This window comes from Choloepus didactylus, chromosome 3, assembly GCF_015220235.1.
Source record: "Choloepus didactylus isolate mChoDid1 chromosome 3, mChoDid1.pri, whole genome shotgun sequence".
In the NCBI taxonomy this organism is placed as follows: Eukaryota; Metazoa; Chordata; class Mammalia; order Pilosa; family Megalonychidae; genus Choloepus; species Choloepus didactylus.
In genome coordinates this window covers 106,380,118-106,403,531 of record NC_051309.1, presented here as the reverse complement: position 1 = coordinate 106,403,531, position 23,414 = coordinate 106,380,118, and the positions used below count along the sequence as shown (strand labels likewise).

At 37.5% G+C, this 23,414-nt stretch overlaps 1 protein-coding gene across 1 annotated transcript in view; it reads right to left on the bottom strand.

Moving 5' to 3' along the window:
- RAP1GDS1 (Rap1 GTPase-GDP dissociation stimulator 1) overlaps positions 1-23,414 on the bottom strand; it is a 205,973-nt gene that overhangs the window by 113,323 nt on the left and 69,236 nt on the right. Inside the window, exon 4 of the mRNA XM_037831460.1 lies at positions 2,329-2,454. Coding sequence (XP_037687388.1) covers positions 2,329-2,454 — 126 coding nt within the window. The remainder of the gene's footprint in view (positions 1-2,328; positions 2,455-23,414) is intronic.

Genomic DNA, 23,414 nt, shown 5'->3' with positions numbered 1-23,414 from the left:
CAGAAGAAAACATTCTTTGTTTTTATAAGGCTGCCGTGTATAGCTTTCAATTCTCCTCTTGAGAATGAAACAGTACATTCTTGAGAGGGAAGGATAATAAATTAATTAAAATTGAAGCCATTAAATACTTTTTAAAAAGAGAAATTTAATTTCTGGGTTCTTTAACATTCTCAACTGTCACAAAATATACTGAAAAATGCCTTTCAAGTAAATTCACAAATCAACCACATAGCACCACATTTAATGACATTTACATCATTTTTATAATTCAAATGCAGGCACTATAGTTTTCCTATAAACAATCATCCTTGAGAAATCACTAAGAAGTTCACAAAACTTTAATTTCAAATAAAAGGGTTAAGAAAGCATGCAGTCTTATGGAAATTACATGCATAAGACAGCATGGTACAAGGAACACATTTCACCACATGATTTACAGTAATAAGTCACTTTTTCATTTTTAAGACTAACTTCATTTTTCTTAAATAAGGTTTAAAAGTATAAAAGATGGTCTGTGTTCATTATGCTTAATTTTTCACTTAACTATAATTTTCATTGAACTGAATGATGATGAAGTAATTATAAATATTTGTAAATGAACCAAACAAAACAAATCACCTTAATTTCATATGCTAATGCATATCCACAGCACTTTATAAGGAGAGCATGAATAGTTACAAAAACAGTAATAATGGACTTCAGTTTAATAAAAAATGATAATCTTATTAACTAGTCACTTATCACCCTAACTTCAAGGCATCTTTAAAATATATAGGAAATTAAATTACTTTGTGCCCATAAAATCTTAGTAATATGAGACAAAAGATCACTGTGAGTATTTCTTTTTTTTTTGCCAAAAGCAAGTGAAACTCCAGGACAAAAGCACTCGAAGCAGATAATATTTCCTATGTCCAAACAATGCAAAATTCAAGAATAACTAAACTGACCAAGGTGTAAAGAATACTTTCAATAGCTTTAAATTCTAATAATAAATACAGAAGAAAGATAATGAAAACAGTAATGATCAATACTCACTATGCACATACTATCAATCTTTTGACTATTACTCTGTAGAAGTCTTTTTAATATATAATGTTAAAGCCATATAAAATATACATTAAACAGTTCATTCTTGAAAGCTAAGATCATAAGCTATGGTGCTTAATTCAAATCCTAAATAAGAAAAAAAATAAGGCACTAGAGTATTGTCAAATACAGCTAATGCCCTAGGATAAAAAGAACTGGTATGAAGAAGATAGCTAAATATCTAAGCAGTATTGGGGATGTCCTCAGACATAACATAATCTTTCAGGAAAGGAATAAGCAAAGGAGAAACAAACGAGGCTACCCTCACCACTACTGCTACTGACAAGTTATAACTGATCAATGTAGTTTCAATCTTTTTTCTCTACTTCCTTCTTACTTTTTAAATGCATATGTTAATGACCTCATTTTCTACCTAGATTAAATGCATACATCACTTTTTGAATCATACCTATTATAAAAGGGCCATGTCTTTTGTGTTTACAACAAAATTTATCTTCAAAAGTGGGGAAAGTAAGCATTAGAAATTATCTTGGTTATATAAATAGAACTGCAATTTCTATGCTTTAAAGATGAATGATAAAATGTGTTTGGATTCAGAAATAGAAATCTAAGGAAAATCAGCATATGCCTAATTAAACAGATTTTTTTTTGTATTTTGCTTACATATATGTAGGAAAGAGTAGCAGAAAATGTAACATATTTGCAATATACCCTTACAAGAGTTCTTGCCTTCTCTTTGCCTATTAGAATAGCATATTATAGAAGGTGGTGAGGATGACAATGATAGAAATGACAAATAGAAATGGAGTCAATGTAAATGCAGTGGGTCAATCTAGCTTTGAAGAAGATAACACTTTTTCATGAGTGGTTTTAGAGAATTGCAAGTAATTAAAAATGTATTTGGACAGACTTAGAAACCTTAAAAAACTGTTTCTAAGTATTCTCATTCAGAGGAAGTACTTCAATAAAACCTCATTGAAAAGAAATATTTCCTAAATTTAAAAGCCCCAATTCCTTAGATATTAACTTATTTTCCTCTGAAAATACCATTTTTGTTAACAGAGGAAAAGAATTCATTTCCTATAATTCTTTAGTTAACAATAAAATGGCCCAAATTTCCATTAGTTCTGTTTAATAAGTAGAGCTAAATCATACTGGCCCATGTTAGTATCTTAGTCAATCTGGAAAAGTCAGTACTAATACCAAAAGTGAAATTAATAAGAAAATCATAATTCTTAAACAAAAATGCCTACGTGTATTTATTGATATTCCAATACTTACGGCTATCATAACATATGTTTCCTAGAGCTCTGCCTGTTTGAAGCAGCACTTCCTGGTCTTTGCTATTTAGCAGCTGCACCAGTGGTGAAATCAATCCAGCATCAACACATGGAATTCGCATAAATTCTGAAAATGAGATATTTTTAATTAAAAGTGTAAAGACTCATAACTCATATAAATCATTTCCCTTAATAAAATACCTAATATCAAAATGCTTCATGTGTCTTACTACTGAAGTGTTCAAAACGTACCATTACAACCTACTAGACACTTCATAAAATAAGTACACAAAAATGAGTGCACGATATTTTTCTTTGGACAGTCTCTACCATACGTCAAAAGGATATTTAATTAACTTTCATTATACCTAATTTATCACTTTCTTCTTATAACTGGATGTGCTTTGAAATGTGTGATGACAGAAATCTGGCACTATTTTTTCTATGAGTCTGATAAAGTACTATGGTTATATGCTAAGCCAAATTCCCCAATTCCTTTTATTGTATGTTCTCCAAAATGCCAAAATACAAATTTGTAAAAAAGGTTCCCCTGAATCATTTTTAAAAGTAGGTCCTTTTCAACTGGTAAGACTTATTGGAATAATCTACTCCTTATCTTAATTCCTATCTGTTATTAAAATCCATTTTATGATAGCTCACTGTTAACTGTTAATTGCACCCATGTATTCTTAGGTCTAGACAAACAACAAATGTTAAACTTCCTTATACATTAAACTCATTTTTTTCCTTAGTTTTACAGCACACCATTCTCTATTTATTGATACCACCACACTCATGATTAGAAATAAACTTTTTTACAGTGTATCATGATGGACCCACTAAAAAACTATAAGGATAATGATATCTAATTCATGAAAGTTCTTCAATAAACAAAATTAGAATCATTATTTTGGCCCTCATAACTTACCGTAAGGATGCTCTGGTCAATAAAGTTACGCAACAAAGATCTAATTCCTCAACGTATAAAAGACCTTCTAAAAAATCACTATATTTCACTCTCACTTTCGAGTGAGTCCACTCTAATTTTTCCACATGCACTATCATAAGCAATCCTCCCTCACTTTCTCCTTACTTCTAACTTCCTAAAGCTCACCATATCGGGCTGTTATGTGAGCTGTTTCAACTTTTTTCGTACCATCTAAGACAGCTGTAAATCACAAATCTTTTCCTCTCTACTTAACGGATCATTCCTAACATGTCTCTTTCATACTATCACAGTATCAGTAAAAACCCTCCTTAATTTAAACTTCCAAGATCGAGAGTACTCCCTACATCTAAGGCTAACCTTTAGTGTTACCTTTTCTGGTATATTAAGTCAGAGTATGAGACTTCCCATCACTTTCTGGGAAAATGAATTATGCTATATATTTCCATGAATTCAACAGCCATCCATAGGAGAGAACACATAAATCTACTTCTCTTCCTCTTAAATTAATGGTTACTTAAGAATCTTTTATAAATTTCAAATGTAAAATGAACATGCAACCAACTCAAATTAACCAAACTCAGGGATGTTCATTATCCTTTTTACTTCTCCCTATGTTTTGCTTTCAGCAGTGGGATCAGTTCAGTGACTACTAAAACAAGAAATCTAGGAAGAGATTCTGATTTGTACTCTATTTCATAAATGAAACTTGTTTAATCTTATTGTTTTTAAAATTTGTTTTGTTGTTGCTATTTTTCATATGATGGCAACATTGATCAATTATTATTTTTCTTTGTCCTTATGCTCTAATTGTCTATATAATACCAATATATCTTTCAAAATTTTGACTCTACAACCAACAGCTTCAGGTATTCTTGAAATAATGAAGGGTAAATAATTATAGGAAAATTATGGAATCAAATAAAGCTGTTCTGAACCATTCTTTATTCAAAAGCATATAAAGACAAAACAAAGTATATTCCTCAGCTGTTGGTCAATGTAAAGGCAATACTGCCAGTCCTAGAGAAAGTCCTTCTAAAACCTTTTGTTTTTTAATTAAATTTACTGTTCAACTGAGAAGTGGCAGCCCTTCTTTAGCTAATTTTAAAGGCATGACATTATCATGCTTCAGGATGGATATATGTGACAAAAGCATACCAGGAATTCATCAGAAATGTTTAAAATACTATATAGATTATATTGGAGAGGCTTCAGAATGGCTGCAATGACAATCCCTGTTCAAAGGAGTTACTTCTACATACCTCCCTACCTTCACACTACATGAGTCTCCCTCCCATCTGGTCAGAGCGGAGAGGACTCTGATCCAAGTTTAGACTATACAGACTGGCCAACAACCTATCAGGTAGTCTAATTTGAAAGATCTACTAAGCAGGGCAGTAGTGATGAACTAAAAACATCAGATCCTCTCTCTTGGGAATCTGAACCCCAGGAAGAGAAATAAAAAGCTTATTGGGGGTGAGGGATGTGGGAGAGGCTAAAAATGAGATACAAAAAGACAGTGAATAGAAATTAGCAGAAACCACTAGCCATAGAGGCAGAAACCATCAAATATTTGTATGTGAGTGTATGACTATATACAACAAAATTCTTTTTGTGTTTTCCATGTGTAGATGTCAGTGTAGAAATGCAATACAGAGATTTTGAGGAATAGGCTCTGCTCTATGTCAGTATCAATCCAAATTTAATAATAATAACTTGTTTTCTTCCTAATGGCAATATTTTTCCCTCTGAATGTAACAAAACATTCACTTAAATGCTTGTTGACCGAATATTTCCATTTCTTTCTAAATCCAGCACACTAATCTACCCCACTCTTGTGTTTTTTTTCAAAGTACAGGCTGTGATTAAAACCATAAAATAAAATTATTTTTATATACACTGGAATTTATAAACCCCCCTTTCTGCTTATCTAATTACCAATTTTTTTGAAAAGCAGATACATGCATTTTTCCCATTTTCAGCTCTCTGAAGAAAAATCTATTTTGACACTCTTTTAATCCAAAATTTACAGGCCAAATAAAAACAGAGGCTAGAGTCTACCTTAATGTTCATTATCCTAAATAAGAGGCTATTTTCAGAGTCTGAATTTTCTCTAATAACCTCCTTATAATTCTTGGCCTTTTGTAATTTTCTTTAGGAGAACAAGGAAAACTGTGAGGCATGAATATAAAAGAAAAAGTGGGTTGTTGAACTATATTATTTTTCATACAGACTTTACCTGTATTTCTCATTTGTAAAGATAATATGAATAAAAATAATTAGGTACTGCAGGTCCATAGCATGCTTACAAAATGAATGAGGTTAACCGTCCCACACAGAAGTGCCAAAGAATACTTCAAAATACCTAACAAACATGGTGTATTTTTAGGGCATACATACATTTTATACTAAAATAAACATGTACTCGTTGTGGAGAAGGGAAAACTAAATTTAAAAGACAAAACAGGAGACCTTCCTGCTTCTGAAGGTGGTCGCCCTCCCTCCCCAGACCACCCTGTGAGAGCACTTTCACTCTTTTGTTGTTAAACGCATATAGGTGGAAGAGTATGATAAACATTATTGCAATGTGACACAGTAGAGAAAGAAAAAATTTGTAACCTACACAATTCCGATTCAAATTACTGATTCCTTACCACTTTAGACTGATACATGGTTCTCAAACTTTTATAGGCACCAGAATCACCTAGAGAGGAACATGGGAAGATGAACGTGTAGAAAGGTCCAGGAACATGGGAAGATGAACGTGTAGAAAGGTCCAGAAACCAGTCGCTTCACCAGAACAACTATTAAACAAGCAGGAACTGTCTAAATCAACTATTTCAAAACTCCAGAATACAGTAGAACACCGTACAGCATACAAGGAAGAGTGGGGGGAAGAAGCTGATAAATTATGGTCCGTTTCAGCAAACTGCTCTCTTTGCTGGCAGTTACTGACACCCAGACCTCACACTCACAGTCAAGGAACACGGGGGTCCAGCCCCAGGCGGCAGTTTACCGGTGCCAGAAAGGGACATAAAAATCCACTTCCACAAGATCTGGGGTGGACATGGGCTGAATGCTGACCACGGCTTTTGATTACCCACTTTGGATTGCTGGAGGCCCGGCTCTGAGGGCAGCCACTGATCCAACACACCCAGGACAGGGCCAAGGGGGAAAACTGAAAGACAGTATGCTTCCTCAGAGCAGTGGAGGACAGCTGGAGGGCTGTATTTGCTGGGCAGATCAAGAAAGCAGAGTTTTGGGAGCCATGGAAGAAGCTCCTGGCATCCTTCCTGGCCCCTCCCTCAGCCATCTCCTCAAGGAGATAAAAAAAATACAGAAAAAGAATGAAAAGATATCAGGAAAAAATGACTGAATACGAGAATCTCAATAAACAGACTTTTTTTTAAAGAGAACTACTGCAATTGAAGACCATAATAACTGAAATGATAAATTCCCTGGAGGGTTTCAACAGCAGATTGGAGCCAGCAGAAGAAAGAATCCGAGAACTTGAAGACAAGACAATTGAAATGAGTCAGACTGAGGAGCAGAGAGAAGAATTATAAAAAGTGAAAATAGTGTAAGAGACTTCTGGAAACCATAAGGCATACCAATATATGTATCATGGGAGTCACAGAGGAGAAGAAAGAGATAAAGGGGCAGAAGGAATATGCAAAAAAAAGACACCTTCTAAACGTAGCAAAAGACATGATTATGCACATTCAAGAAGCCCAAAGAACACAAACAGGATAAATTGAAAATAATACGCTCCATCACATACTGATCAAACTGCTGAATGCAGACGAAAAGAGGAAAGTTCTAAAAGCCACAAGAGAAAAGCAACAAGTTAGGTACAAGGGAGTTCCAATTAGATTAAGTACCAATTTCTTACCAGTAACCATGGAGGTAAGAAGGCAGTGGTTGAAATACTTAACATGCTGAAAGAAAACAACTGCCAACCAAGAAATTTATTTCTGAGGAGACTTGCTTTCAAAAATAAGGGAGAGATTAAGCCATTCCCAGATAAAAGCTGAGGGAGCTCCTTACCACTAGACCTGCCCTATAAGAAGTGGTAAAGGAAGTTCTTCAGATTGAAAGGAAAGGACACTAGATAGTGGTTCAAAGCATCTTAAAGAAATATAGATATCTGGCAAAGGTAACCATACTAGTAATTATAAATGCAAGTACTATTGTATTACAATTCTTTAGTATATAAATGTATTTGTTACTTCCTAAAAGTGCTAAAATGCAAATGCATAAAAGTAATGATAAATCTAGGATCTGTGACATACAAAGTACCAAGGCACAACTTGTAACAAGTACAAAAAAAGGTGGGGAAGGGTACAGAAACACTGTGTGCGTATGCTATTGAAGTCAAATTGGTACCAAATTAAATATAACTGTTACATATTTAGGATGTTAAATGTTGACATCATGGTAACCACAAGGAAAAAAATATATATATGAAAAATATGTCGAGAGATATGAGAGGGGATTCAGCAAGTTACAATACAAAAAAATCAAATAAATATGAAAGTAGGCATTTATAGAAGAATTGAGGGACAAAAAGACAAAATAAAACAGTAAAAGGAGAGAACCTAAGACGGCAGCTAGGTGAGACAGGGCAAAAAAACACCGCCGTGAAAAATACTAGATAAAAACCAGAAAGTGACCCAGAACACCACTTCCAGAGTAGCAACAGCCAGACAAGGTCTGGTAAATCTACAGGGGCCATGCATTTGGTGAAACTAGGAGCTGCATTCTGAAACGAGTGAGTGAGTCGGCTGAAAGTCCCTCGGCAATGCTGCGGTGTGGGGAAACAGTGGGTTGGTGTTTGGAGATGGACTAGTTCTTAAAAAAAAAAAAAAAATTAATAAATAAAAAAATAAAAAAGCCCGGGAGCAGCAGCAGATATGACGGGAGCAGGCTGGGCTAACGCCTCAGTGTCTGACATGGAGGATACCCCTTCCCACACCCACTGCTGATTGTCTTAGGCCCAGGGGAGCAAAGGGGAGCCAAAAGGAGAAAAAACCGCATGACTTGCAGCCATCTCCCCGGCGGCCGGGGGCACTACTGCCTGGGGCTGAACCCACAGCACAGAGCCGCACCAAGAAACCCAGTGTGAGAGGGAGTCTTTCCCACAGCACTGCACACACACCACAATATAGGCCGTGGACAGTGGCCTTTAATACACCCACAGCTGATTGTCCCGGAGCTGGGAGGGTGGAGCTGTGCGGAAAGGGAGAGGTTAACGTGTCCCATTCAACCATCTATGAAGCAAGCTGGGAGTGCCCCTGCAAGGCCCGGTGTCCCAGGGCTTTCCTGGAGGCTGGCGAGCACTTGTAACATGGCACGGCCCTCCCTCCCTCAGCAGAGGTCCTGGAAGAGCACAGCAGGGAAGGGGGAACCACTCGGAAATCCCAGGGAACCTACACCAATACCAAGGACTTTTGGGTCAGCAGCAGAGAACAGCCTTAAATCTCTGGGAACACCTGGGAGGTCTGATTATTAAAGCTGCCCTTCCTCCCTAACTGCTCAGACACACGCCCCTCATTGAGGGCAGACAGTACCGACAACACACTCAAATTAAGTGCACCAATTGGACCCCACAAGAATCAGATCCCCACAGACCACAAAGACAAAGTTGGGGAGAACTGACTTGAGAGGAATAGGTGACTCTCGGACACCATCTGCTGGTTAGTTAGAGAAAGTGTATGCCATCAAGCTGCAATTCTGACAAATTAAAGATCAAGTAAAGCAAATGCCAAGAGGCCAAAAACAACAGAAAATCTTCAAGGATATGATAAAACCAGATGATATGGAGAACCCAAACACCTAAATCAAAAGATGAGAAGACACACAGTACTTGGCGCAATTAATCAAAGAACTACAGACAGGCAATGAGAGCATGGCACAGGATATAAAGGACATGAAGAAGAGCATGGCACAGGTTATAAAAGACATAAAGAAGACCCTAGAAGAGAATAAAGAAAATATTGCAAGAGTAAATAAAAAAATAGACGAACTTATGGAAATAAAAGAAACTGGTAGCCAAATTAAAAAGACTCTGGATACTCATAATACAAGATTAGAGGAAGCTGAACAACAACTCAGCCTCCTTGAGAACCAGAGAACAGAAAATGAAAGAACAAAAGAAAGAATGGGGAAACAAATCAAAAAAAATCGAAACGGATCTCAGGGATATGATAGATAAAATAAAATGTCCAAATTTAAGACTCATTGGTGTCCCAAAAGAGGAAGGAAAGGGTAAAGGTCTAGAAAGAGTATTCAAAGAAATTGTTGGGGAAAACTTCCCAAACCTTCTACACAATATAAATACATAAAGCATAAATGCCCAGCAAATGCCAAATAGAATAAATCCAAACAAACCCACTCCAAGAAATATTCTGATCAGACTGTCAAATGCTGAAAAGAAGGAGCAAGTTCTGAAAGCAGCAAGAGAAAAGCAATTCACCACATACAAGGAAAACAACATAAGACTAAGTAGTGACTACTCAGCGGCCACCATGGAGGCAAGAAGGCAGTGGCATGACATATTTAAAATTCTGAGAGAGAAAAATTTCCAACCAAGAATACTTTATCCAGCAAAACTCTCCTTCAAATTTGAAGGAGAGCTAAAATTTTTCACAGACAAACAAATGCTGAGAGATTTTGCTAATAAAAGACCTGCCCTACTTCAGATACTAAAGAAAGCCCTACCAACAGAGAAACAAAGAAAGGAGAGAGAGATAAAGAGAATTTTAAGAGACATATATAGAATACTACATCCCAGGTCACTGGAACACACATTCTTCTCTAGTGATCATGGATCTTTCTCCAGAATGGACCATATGCTGGGACATAAAAACAAGCCTCAATAAAATAAAATAAAAAAAAATGAATTTCTTCAAAGCACATTCTCTGACCACAATGGAATACAAATAGAAGTCAATAACCATCAGAGACCTGAAGAATTCACAAACACCTGGAGGATAAAAATGAGTGGGAGATGAAAACATTCACAGATAATGAAAAGCTGAGGGATTTCATCACCAGTAATCAGTCCTATAAGAAATGCTAAAGGGAGTTGAGCAGGCTGAAAGGAAGGGACACTGAACAATTGACTGAAACTACATAAAGAAATAAAGATTTCCAGTAAAGATCACATGGTAAATATAAATACCAATACTACTGTATTTTTGACATATAACTCTACCATTTACTTCCTACAGGATCCAAAATACATAAGCTGTAATGATAAATCAGTGGTTTTAGACTCAATGTAAAATATGTAATTTTTGACAAGAACTACATAAAGGTGGGGGAATGGAGGAGTATAGGAACACAGTTTATATGTCATATTGAAGTTAAGTTGGTATCAAAGAAAAACAAGATTGTTATAGATTTAAGATGTTAAATTTAAGCCCCATGGTAAACACAATGAAAGTATCAGAGAATATTGAGAGTAGGGTTTTTGTTTGGGGTGAAGGGAAACTTCTAGAAATGGATTGTGGGAAGGTGACAGCATTGCAACATTCTAAATGTGATTAATCCCACTAATGGAATGGTAGGGAGGGGGTGGAATGGGAAGAGTTAGGCTGTATATATGTTTCCACAATTGGAAAAAAAAAAAGAAAAGACAGTCTAAATAGATGACAATTAAATGCCAAGGATGATCCTGGATGGGATCTGAGGAGGAGGAGAAGAGGCTCAAAAGGACACTGAAGGGACACAAGAAAAAAAAAAAAAAGGAAATATAGAATGTAAGCTTTATATCAATGTTGAATTTCTTGAACTTCTTAGCTGCACTTAATGAGATTGCATAAAAGAATGATCTTGTCCATCGGAAAGGTATATGCGAATTATACTGTTTGTTCAAAGATATGTGCAGCTTACTTTCATATGTTCAGAGGACAGAGCAATAGATGATTGATGATAGATAGGGAGGGAGGGAGGGAAAGAAAGAAACGCTGGTATGACAGGATGTTAAAGGTGGTGGATTGGGTTATTGGGGGAGGGGGGTCAGGGTATGATGGAGTTCTGTGTATGGGGTTTGTACTGTTTTTGCAACTGTTCCTGTCAGATTGAATTTATTTCAAAATAAAATGTATTAAATTAAAAAAATAGTAATAATAATGATAGAAATGTAGAAAGGGACAAAACAAAACAAAACAAAAATAGTAAAAGGACAGAAGAAAGTCCTGCAATATCAGTAGTGACTTTAAATGTAAATGGACTGAACCCTCCAGCCAAAAAGAAAAGATTGGCTAGAATGGATAGAAAAGCATGACCCAACTATATGCTGTCTACAAGAGACTCACCTCAAATTCAAAAACATAGGTAGGTTGAAAGAATATATGGAAATACACCTTGCAACTAGTACCCAAAAAAGAAAGATGGGGTAGCTATACTAATATCAGATTAAATAGACTTCAAGTCAAATACAAGAGACAAAAAGGTATAAAGATGGTCATTATATACTGATGAAGTGGTCAATTCAACAAGATGTAACAATTATAAATATATATGCACCTAACTGGAGAGCCCTAAAACATATGAAGCAAATACTGACCGACTTGAAAGGACAAATTGATGGTTCTACACTAATAGTAGGAGACTTTAATACACCACTTTCAATAATGGACAGAACATCTAGACAATAGACCAATAAGGAAATACAAGACAGAAGGAGAAATGGAAAATATACAAATATGTGGAAATTAAACAACATACTCTTCAACAACCAATGGGTTAAAGAGGAAATCACAGGGGAAACTAGGAAATAACTTGAGGCATATAAAAATGAAAATACAACATACCAAAACTTATGGATTGCTGCAGAGGTCAGTGATAAGAGGGAAATGTATAGCTCTAAATGCTTACATTTGAAAAGAAGAAAGATTTCAATTAAGAGACCTTACGTCAATACTGGGAGACCTAGAAAAAGAAAAGCAAACCAAAACTAAAGCAAGCAGAAGGAAAGAAATAACAAAGATTACAGTGGAGAAAAATGTAACAAGAGAATAAAAACACGATACAGGGAATCCACAAAACCAAAAGTTGGTTCTGTGAACAGATCAATAAAATTGGTAAACCTCTGGCCAGACTGATGAAGAAAAAAAGGAAGGGGACACAAATAATGAAAATCAGAGATGAAAAAGGGACATTACTACCGACATCACTGAAATGAAGAACCGTATGCCAATAAATTAGAGAACATAGATGAGATGACCAAATTCCTACGAAAACAAAGAAACTACCTACACTGACTCTAGAAGAAAAAAATCTCAACAAATCAAAAACTAGTAGAGATTTAATGAGTAGTTAAAAATTTTCCAACAACAAAAAGCTCAAGACTGGATAGATGACTTCACAGAGGAATTTTGCCAAACATTCCAAGAACAATTAACACCAATCCTACTAAATATCTTCCAAAAAATAAAGAGGAGGGAACATTACCTAATTCATTCCATAAGGACATCACTGTCACACCAAAGCCAGATAAAGATACCACAAGAAAACTGCAATCTAATATCCCTTATGAAATAAATGCAAAAATCCTCAACGATATACTAGCAAAACAAATACAACAATACATCAAAAGAATTATATACCACGATCAAGTGGACTTTATCCCAGGTGTGAAAGGTTGGTTCAACATAGGAAAAAAATCAAGTAATGTAATACACCACATTAACAGAGTGGGGGGGGGGAGAGTCCAAAAGATCATCTCAATTAATGGAGGAAAGGTACTTGACAAAATCCAGCACCTCTTCTTGATAAAAACATTTAAAATACTAGGAATAGAAGAAAACTTCCTCAACATAATAAACAGCATCTATTACAGCTAACATCCTCCTTAAATGATGAAAGACTAAAGGCTGTCCCTCAAAGTTCGGGAACAAGATAAAGATGCACAGTGTCACCACTGTTATTCAACACTGCACTGGAAGTTCCTGCCATTGCAATAAGGCAAGAAAAAGAAATAAAAAGCATCCAAATTGGAAAAAAAGAAGTAAAACTTTCCCTTATTTGCAGATAACATGATCCTATACACAGAAAATCTTAAAAAGAAATCCACAACAAAGCTCCTACAGCTAATAAATGAAATTGGCAACGTAGGAGGGCCCAAGATCAACACCCCAAAATCAGTAGTGTTTCTATACAAGGAACAATCAGAATAAATCAAGAAAAAAAGTCGATTTACAATAGCAACTCAAAGAATCAAATATCTAGGAATAAATCTAACCAAGGATTCATAGAATTTGTACACAGAAAACTATAAAACATTGCTAAAAGAAATCAAAGACCTAAATAAATGGAAGGACATTCCAGTGTTCATGGATGGAACACTAAATATTGTTAAGATGGCAATTCTACCTAAAGCAATTTACAGATTCAATACGATCTCAATCAAAACTCAAGCAATCTTCTTTACAGAAATGAAAAAGCCAATTGACAAATGTATATGGAAGGAAAAAGGGTCCCAAATAGCCAAAGCCATCTTGAAAAGGAAAACGAAGTTGGAGGACTCACACTTTCCAATCTCAAAATTTATTACAAAGCCACAGTAATCAAAACAGTATGGTACTGTGCTGATTAAAATGTATTATGTCCCCCAAACACCATTATCTTTGATGTAATCTTGTGTGGGCAGATCTATCAGTGTTCATTAGATTGTAATCCTTTGAGTGTTTCCATGGAATGTGCCCCACCCAACTGTGGGTGATAACTCTGATGAGATAATTTCTATGGAGGTGTGACCCCACCCATTCAGGGTTGGCCTTGATCAGTGGAGCCATATAAATGGGCTGACAAACAGAAGGAACTCAGTGCAGCTGTGAGTAATGTTTTGAAAAGCAGCTACAGCCAAGAGGGACACTTTGTAGAAAGCACAGGAGCTGAAGATGAGAGACAGTTTGAAGACAGCCACTGAAAACAGACTCTTGCTCCGGAGAAGCTAAGAGAGGACAAACAACCCAGGTGCAACTAAAAGTGACATTTTTGAGGAACTGCAGCCTACAGAAGAATGTCCTGGGAGAAAGCCATTTTGAAACCAGAACTTTGGAGCAGACCCAGCCACGTGCCTTCCCAGCTAACAGAGGTTTTCCGGACCCTATTGGCCATCCTCCATTGAAGGTACCTGGTTACTAATGTGTTACCTTGGACACCTTATGGCCTTAAGACTGTAACTGTGTAACCAAATAAACCCCCTTTTATAAAAGCCAATCCATTTCTGGTGTTTTGCATTCCAGCAGCATTAGCAAACTAGAACAGGTACTGATACAAGGACAGACATACAGATCAATGTATTCAAATCAAGAGCTCAAAAATCTACCCTTACATGTATGGCCAGCTAATTTTTGACAAAGGGGCAAAGACCACCCAATTGAGTAATAATGGTCTCTTCAACAAATGGTGCTATGAAAACTGGATATCCATGGGTGCAAAAGAATGAAGGTGGACCCTTATCACATGCCATATACAAAAATCAATTCAAAATGGATCAAAGACCTAAATATAAGACCCAGAAACATCAAACTGCTACAAGAAAATGGAGGGAAGCATCTTCAGGACCTTGTGTTAGTCATTGGTTTCTTAGACTTATACCCAAGGCACAAGCAACAAAAGAAAAATTAATAAATGGGACCTCATCAAAATTCAAAAGTTTTGTGCCTCAAAGGACTTTATCATGCAAGTAAAACAACATCTACACAACGAGAGAAAATATTTGGAAACCAGATCTCCAATTAGGGTTTAATGTCCAGAATACATAAAGGAATCTAATCCTTCAACTCAACAACAAAAAGACAACCCAATTTAAAAATGTCAAAAGACTTGAATAGAAATCTCTCTAAAGAATACATGTAAATGGCCAATAAGCACATGAAAAGATGCTCAACATCATTAGCCATTACATTAGAGAAATGCAAATAAAAACCACAAAAACATACCATTTCACACCCACTACAATGGCTACTAATAAAAAAAATTGGCAAATTACAAGTGGAAAGGATGTGGAGAAATAAGACTACTCATTCATTGCTGGTAGGAATGTAAAATGGTATAGCCATTGTGGAAGACACTTTGGTGATTCCTCAAAAGTTATATAGAATTACTATGTGACCCAAAAACTTATAGGTATATATCCAAAAGAATTGAAAGCAGGTACTCAAACAGATACTTGCACACAGATGTCCACAGCAGCATTATTCACAACTTCCAAAAAAATGAAAACACCCCAAGTATCCATCAACCAATGAACGGATAAACAAAATGTAGTATATAAAAACAATGGAAAAGTACTCAGGTGTAAAATGAATGAAATTCTGATACATGCAACAACATGGATAAACCTTGAAGACATCATGTTGAGTGAAATAAGCCAGACACAAGAGGACAAATATTGTATGATATGAAATAATTAGAATAAGCAGACACACAGAGTCAGAATCCAGAATGAAGGTTCCCAGGGGCAGGGCAGGGGTAGGGAATAGCATCTGAGGCTTACAAGGTACAGAGTTTCTATTTGGGACAATGGAAAAGTTTTGATAATGGATGGTGGTGATGGTAACACAACATTGTGAATCTAATTAATGGAACTGAATAGGTATTTAAATGTAGTTAAAAGGAAATGTTAGGTTGTCTATACTGTAATAGAACAAAATTTTTTAAAAATCCATCAAACTATGTAACACACAGTGAATCCTAAATTGAACCATGTAATAGTACAATTATAAAAATGTGCTTTCATCAATTCTAACAAAGGTACCATACCAATGCAAGGTGTTAATATATGATATAACATATGATATATGGAATCCTCTATTATATGCATGATTGTTCTGTAACCCTTAACTTCCCTTAAAAAAAAAAAGATCCCCTTTAAAAGAATCCCCTTAAAAACTTGTTAAAACAGATGGTTATGTTCCACTTCCGAGTTCCCATTTTGGTAGTTCAGGGTAAGAGGGTTCAAAAATTTGCATCTAACAAGTTCCTGGGTGATTTTGATGCTGCTGGTTCAAGAACTACTGCTTTAGATGAACAGGAATAAGGTGGCTCAATGTTTCCTTGCTTTTAAATATTTTCACTTTAGTTACCCTATCTTTCAGGTAATATTCTGTCACCCCTGCACTCACTAGTCTACTTTTACTGCTATTATAAAATCTCCTACAGGAGAGACATGAAACAACAGATAAAGTGAAGCACAAATTCCTTTATATGCACAATTCCTTTATTAGCACAAATAAAGATAAACACAAAGCTTAGCACATAAGTGTTTCAATTCCATCTTTTTTTTTCCTCTACTATACATGTGATGATAGGTAAAATATTTAATCTTCCTGTTTCCTCATGTGAAATGTGAAATAAAGTACATAAAACCTGGCATACTGTAAGTGATAGCTAGTTTTAGGTGGTATTACTTATTATAATTATTAGATACCTTGAGAGAACAGTTCTGAAAAGGACCTTGAGAAAACAGATCTGAAAAGGAGAAAACATTCACAGATACTTTCTGTCTTATTTCTCCTTTGCCTCATATTATTCTTTTTTTCCTTTTACTAGAAAAGTTGTGGATTTACAGAACAATCATGCATAAAATAAAGGATTCCCATATATCCACCCTATTATTATCACCTTGCGTTGGTGTGGAATATTTGTTACAACTGATAACACATTTTTATAATTGTACTATGAACTACAGTCCATAGTTTAATTTAGGGTTCATGGTTTGTGTTGTGGAGTTCCATGGATTTTTTTAAAAAATGTTATTGTTACCATAAACACAATTTAACATTTTCCCTTTTAATCACACTCAAATCTATTATATAGGGAAATACTTTTTATTTAAAAAGTCTAAAACCCTTTTACTATAATTTATAGTCATAGTGTTAATATAATTTAAAGTCATAGTGATCCTCCCACAGTAAACTCTGCCCTGGAACTTCTTACAAATTTTCTGGATTTTTTATGTCAGCAGACAGGTATGTTAATTTTTAGAGTTTTTCATATGTGCAAATTTAAACCTCATTATATTTTATGTTTAATCAGAACCTAAGGATTAAATGCTAATATTTCTCCATTAATAGTTATACAACATGCACAGGCAGACTGAAGAACAAATCAACCTCCAATCTCTTTTTTTTTGGTTCATACAATCTTCTTTCATTGTCAAGTTTCTAAAAAGAAGCAATACAAGCCTAATTAATACATTCTGTTCGGTCATGAAGATCTGCATCTGTTTTAAAAAGAATACGTAACAAAGTCCTTATCCACTTTTTCAGTCAGTCATTTAAAAAAGCAATGTGGTAACTAAGTAATAAATATCCAAATGTATTCCATTTATTTTAACCAGTAGAGGATAGTGATGTGCCCTTAACAAGTCTCTGATTAAAAGTATAAATACTAAAATCCTATTATGTCTTTGGAACATAGCTGTCATCTACTAGAGCATTATTAGGAGAAACTTCTAGCAGCAGAATTATCTTGAAATTCTGATAAAGTATTATGAGGACTGACAGTTTAACTAAGAACATATGGGAATGGCAATCCATTTCACAATAATCTACTATCCAAAATTTCTGTATCTACACTACACAGTATGCCCATTTTTAAGAAAAAGGGTTTTAATATCAAAATGGAATTTTTATCTTGATTTTTAGAAACATATACTGTAACCATCACAAGATTCAAAAATAAACTACTTGATCTTAAAAACCAAGTTGTTTTGCATCTAAAAATATTCAGATAAGGGTTGGTCTAGGTTAAAAAACAATGAATGGGCAGTCAAGGGAGGCAGGGCAAGATGGCGGACTGGTGAGCTGTATGTTTTAGTTACTCCTCCAGGAAAGTAGGTACAAAGCCAGGAACTGCGTGGACTGGACACCACAGAGCAATCTGACTTTGGGCATACTTCATACAACACTCATGAAAACATCGAACTGCTGAGATCAGCGAAATCTGTAAATTTTTGCGGCCAGGGGACCCGCACCCCTCCCTGCCAGACTCAGTCCCGTGGGAGGAGGGGCTGTCAGCTCTGGGAAGGAGAAGGGAGAACTGCAGTGGCAGCCCTTATCGGAAACTCATTCTACTGATCCAAACTCCAACCATAGATAGACTGAGACCAGACACCAGAGAATCTGAAAACAACCAGCCCAGCAGAGAGGAGACAGGCATAGAAAAAAACAGCACGAAAAACTCCAAAATAAAAGCGGAAGATTTTGGAGTTCTGGTGAACATAGAAAGGGGAAGGGCAGAGCTCAGGCCATGAGGCTCATATGCAAATCCCGAAGAAAAGCTGATCTCCCTGCCCGGTGGGCCTTTCTGTAATGGCCCTAATTGCTTTGTCTCTTAGCAGTTCAATAACCCATTAGATCTGTGAGGACGCCCCCCCTTTTTTTTTTTAATCTTTTTTTCTTTTTCTAAAACAATTACTCTAAGAAGCCCAATACTAAAGACTTGCAATTTGGGCAGGTCAAGACAAGAGCAGAACTAAGAGAGCTCTGAGACAAAAGGCAACAATCCAGTGGCTGAGAAAATTCACTAAACACTACAACTTCCCAAGAAAAGGGGTGTGTCCGCTCACAGCCATCATTCTGGTGGACAGGAAACACTCCTGCCCATCGCCAGCCCCATAGCCCAGAGCTGCCCCAGACAACCCGTGTGAAGGAAGTGCTTCAAATAACAGGCACACACCACAAAACTGGGCGTGGACATTAGCCTTCCCTGCAACCTCAGCTGATTGTCCCAGAGTTGGGAAGGTGGAGCAGTGTGAATTAACAAAGCCCCATTCAGCCATCATTTCAGCAGACTGGGAGCCTTCCTACACAGCCCAGCAGCCCAGAACCGCCCTGGGGGGACGGCACTCACCTATAACATAGCACAGTCATCCCTCAACAGAGGACCAGGGGGTGCACGGCCTGGAAGAGGGACCCACTCGCAAGTCTCAGGAGCCATAAGCCAATACCAAGGACCTGTGGGTCAGTGGCAGAGACAAACTGTGGCAGGACTGAACTGAAGGATTAGACTATTGCAGCAGCTTTCAAACTCCAGGATCACCAGGGAGATTTGATTTTTAGAGCCACCCCCACTCCCTAACCACCCAGAAACATGCCCCATATACAGGGCGGGCAACACCAACTACACACGCAAGCTTGGTACACCAATTGGACACCACAAGACTCACTCCCCCACTCACCACAAAGGCTAAGCAGGGGAGAACTGGCTTGTGGAGAACAGGTGGCTCGTGGACGCCACCTGCTGGTTAGTTAGAGAAAGTGTACTCCACGAAGCTGGAGATCTGATAAATTAGAGATAAGGACTTCAATTGGTCTACAAGTCCTAAAAGAACCCTATCAAGTAAAGCAAATGCCAAGAGGCCAAAAACAACAGAAAATTATAAAGCATATGAAAAAACCAGATGATATGGATAACCTAAGCCCAAGCACCCAAATCAAAATATCAGAAGAGACACAACACCTAGAGCACCTAATCAAAGAACTAAAGATGAACAATGAGACCATAGTACAGGATACAGAGGATATCAAGAAGACCCTAGAAGAGCATAAAGAAGACATTGGGGAGGCGGGGCAAGATGGCAGACTGGTGAGCTGTATGTTTTAGTTACTCCTCCAGGAAAGTAGGTAAAAAGCCAGGAACTGCGTGGACTGGACACCACAGAGCAATCTGTTTTTGGGCATACTTCATACAACACTCATGAAAACGTGGAACTGCTGAGATCAGCGAAATCTGTAAGTTTTTGCGGCCAGGGGACCCGCGCCCCTCCCTGCCACGCTCAGTCCCGGGGGAGGAGGGGCTGTCAGCTCCAGGAAGGAGAAGGGAGAATTGCAGTGGCTGCTCTCATCGGAAACTCATTCTACTGATTCAAACTCCAACCATAGATAGACTGAGGCCAGACACCAGAGACTCTGAGAGCAGCCAGCCCAGCAGAGAGGAGACGGGCATAGAAGGAAAACAACACGAGAAGCTCCAAAGTAAAAGCAGAGGATTTTTGGAGTTCTGGTGAACACAGAAAGGGGAAGGGCGGAGATCAGGCCTTGAGGCGCATATGCAAATCCCGAACCAAGGCTGATCTCTCTGCCCAGGGCACCTTTCCTTAATGGCCCTGGTTGCTTTGTCTATTAGCATTTCAATAACCCATTAGATCTCTGAGGAGGGCCGTTTTTTTTTTTTTTTTTTTTTTTTTTTTTAAATCCTTTTTGCTTTTTCTAAAACAATTACTCTAAGAAGCTCAATACAGAAAGCTTCAAAGAATTGAAATTTGGGCACGTCAAGTCAAGAGCAGAAATAAGAGAGCTCTGAGACAAAAGGCAATAATCCAGTGGCTGAGAAAATTCACTAAACAACACAACTTCCCAAGAAAAGGGGGGTGTCCGCTCACAGCCACCATCCTGGTGGACAGGAAACACTCCTGCCCATCGCCAGCCCCATAGCCCAGAGCTGCCCCAGACAACCCAGTGTGACGGAAGTGCTTCAAATAACAGGCACACACCACAAAACTGGGCGTGGACATTAGCCTTCCCTGCAACCTCAGCTGAATGTCCCAGAGCTGGGAAGGGGGAGCAGTGTGAATTAACAGAGCCCCATTCAGCCATCATTTGAGCAGACTGGGAGCCTCCCAACACAGCCCAGCAGCCCAGAACTGCCCTGGGGGGACGGCACTCACCTGTGACATAGCACAGTCATCCCTCAACAGAGGACCCGGGGTGCACAGCCTGGAAGAGGGGCCCACTCGCAAGTCTCAGGAGCCATACGCCAATACCAAAGACTTGTGGGTCAGTGGCAGAGACAAACTGTGGCAGGACTGAACTGAAGGATTAGACTATTGCAGTAGCTTTAAAACTCTAGGATCATCAGGGAGATTTGATTGTTAGGGCCACCCCCCCTCCCCGACTGCCCAGAAACACGCCCCACATACAGGGCAGGCAACACCAACTACACACGCAAGCTTGGGACACCAATTGGGCCCCACAAGACTCACTCCCCCACTCACCAAAAAGGCTAAGCAGGGGAGATCTGGCTTGTGGAGAACAGGTGGCTCGTGGACGCCACCTGCTGGTTAGTTAGAGAAAGTGTACTCCACGAAGCTGTAGATCTGATAAATTAGAGATAAGGACTTCAACTGGTCTACAAACCCTAAAAGAACCCTATCAAGGACAGCAAATGCCACGAGGCCAAAAACAACAGAAAATTATAAAGCATATGAAAAAACCAGACGATATGGATAACCCAAGCCCAAGCACCCAAATCAAAAGACCAGAAGAGACACACCTAGAGCAGCTACTCAAAGAACTAAAGATGAACAATGAGACCCTAGTACGGGATATGAAGGAAATCAAGAAGACCCTAGAAGAGCATAAAGAAGACATTGCAAGACTAAATAAAAAAATGGATGATCTTATGGAAATTAAAGAAACTGTTGACCAAATTAAAAAGATTCTGGACACTCATAGTACAAGACTAGAGGAAGTTGAACAACGAATCAGTGACCTGGAAGATGACAGAATGGAAAATGAAAGCATAAAAGAAAGAATGGGGAAAAAAATTGAAAAACTCGAAATGGACCTCAGGGATATGATAGATAATATGAAGCGTCCGAATATAAGACTCATTGGTGTCCCAGAAGGGGAAGAAAAGGGTAAAGGTCTAGGAAGAGTATTCAAAGAAATTGTTGGGGAAAACTTCCCAAATCTTCTAAACAACATAAATACACAAATCATAAATGCTCAGAGAACTCCAAATAGAATAAATCCAAAAAAACCCACTCCGAGACATATACTGATCACACTGTCAAACACAGAAGAGAAGGAGCAAGTTCTGAAAGCAGCAAGAGAAAAGCAATTCACCACATACAAAGGAAACAGCATAAGACTAAGTAGTGACTACTCAGCAGCCACCATGGAGGCGAGAAGGCAATGGCACGATATATTTAAAATTCTGAGAGAGAGGAATTTCCAGCCAAGAATACTTTATCCAGCAAAGCTCTCCTTCAAATTTGAGGGAGAGCTTAAATTTTTCACAGACAAAGAAATGCTGAGAGAATTTGCTAACAAGAGACCTGCCCTACTGGAGATACTAAAGGGAGCCCTACACACAGAGAAACAAAGACAGGACAGAGAGACTTGGAGAAAGGTTCAGTACTAAAGAGATTCGGTATGGGTACAATAAAGGATATTAATAGAGAGAGGGAAAAATATGGCAAACATAATCCAAAGGATAAGATGGCCGATTCAAGAAATGCCTTCACGGTTTTAACGTTGAATGTAAATGGATTAAACTCCCCAATTAAAAGATATAGATTCGCAGAATGGATCAAAAAAAATGAACCATCAATATGTTGCATACAAGAGACTCATCTTAGACACAGGGACACAAAGAAATTGAAAGTGAAAGGATGGAAAAAAATATTTCATGCAAGCTACAGCCAAAAGAAAGCAGGTGTAGCAATATTAATCTCAGATAAAATAGACTTCAAATGCAGGGATGTTTTGAGAGACAAAGAAGGCCACTACATACTAATAAAAGGGGCAATTCAGCAAGAAGAAATAACAATCGTAAATGTCTATGCACCCAATCAAGGTGCCACAAAATACATGAGAGAAACATTGGCAAAACTAAAGGAAGCAATTGATGTTTCCACAATAATTGTGGGAGACTTCAACACATCACTCTCTCCTATACATAGATCAACCAGACAGAAGACCAATAAGGAAATTGAAAACCTAAACAATCTGATAAATGAATTAGATTTAACAGACATCTACAGGACATTACATCCCAAATCACCAGGATACACATACTTTTCTAGTGCTCACGGAACTTTCTCCAGAATAGATCATATGCTGGGACATAAAACAAGCCTCAATAAATTTAAAAAGATTGAAATTATTCAAAGCACATTCTCTGACCACAATGGAATACAATTAGAAGTCAATAACCATCAGAGACTTAGAAAATTCACAAATACCTGGAGGTTAAACAACACACTCCTAAACAATCAGTGGGTTAAAGAAGAAATAGCAAGAGAAATTGCTAAATATATAGAGACGAATGAAAATGAGAACACAACATACCAAAACCTATGGGATGCAGCAAAAGCAGTGCTAAGGGGGAAATTTATA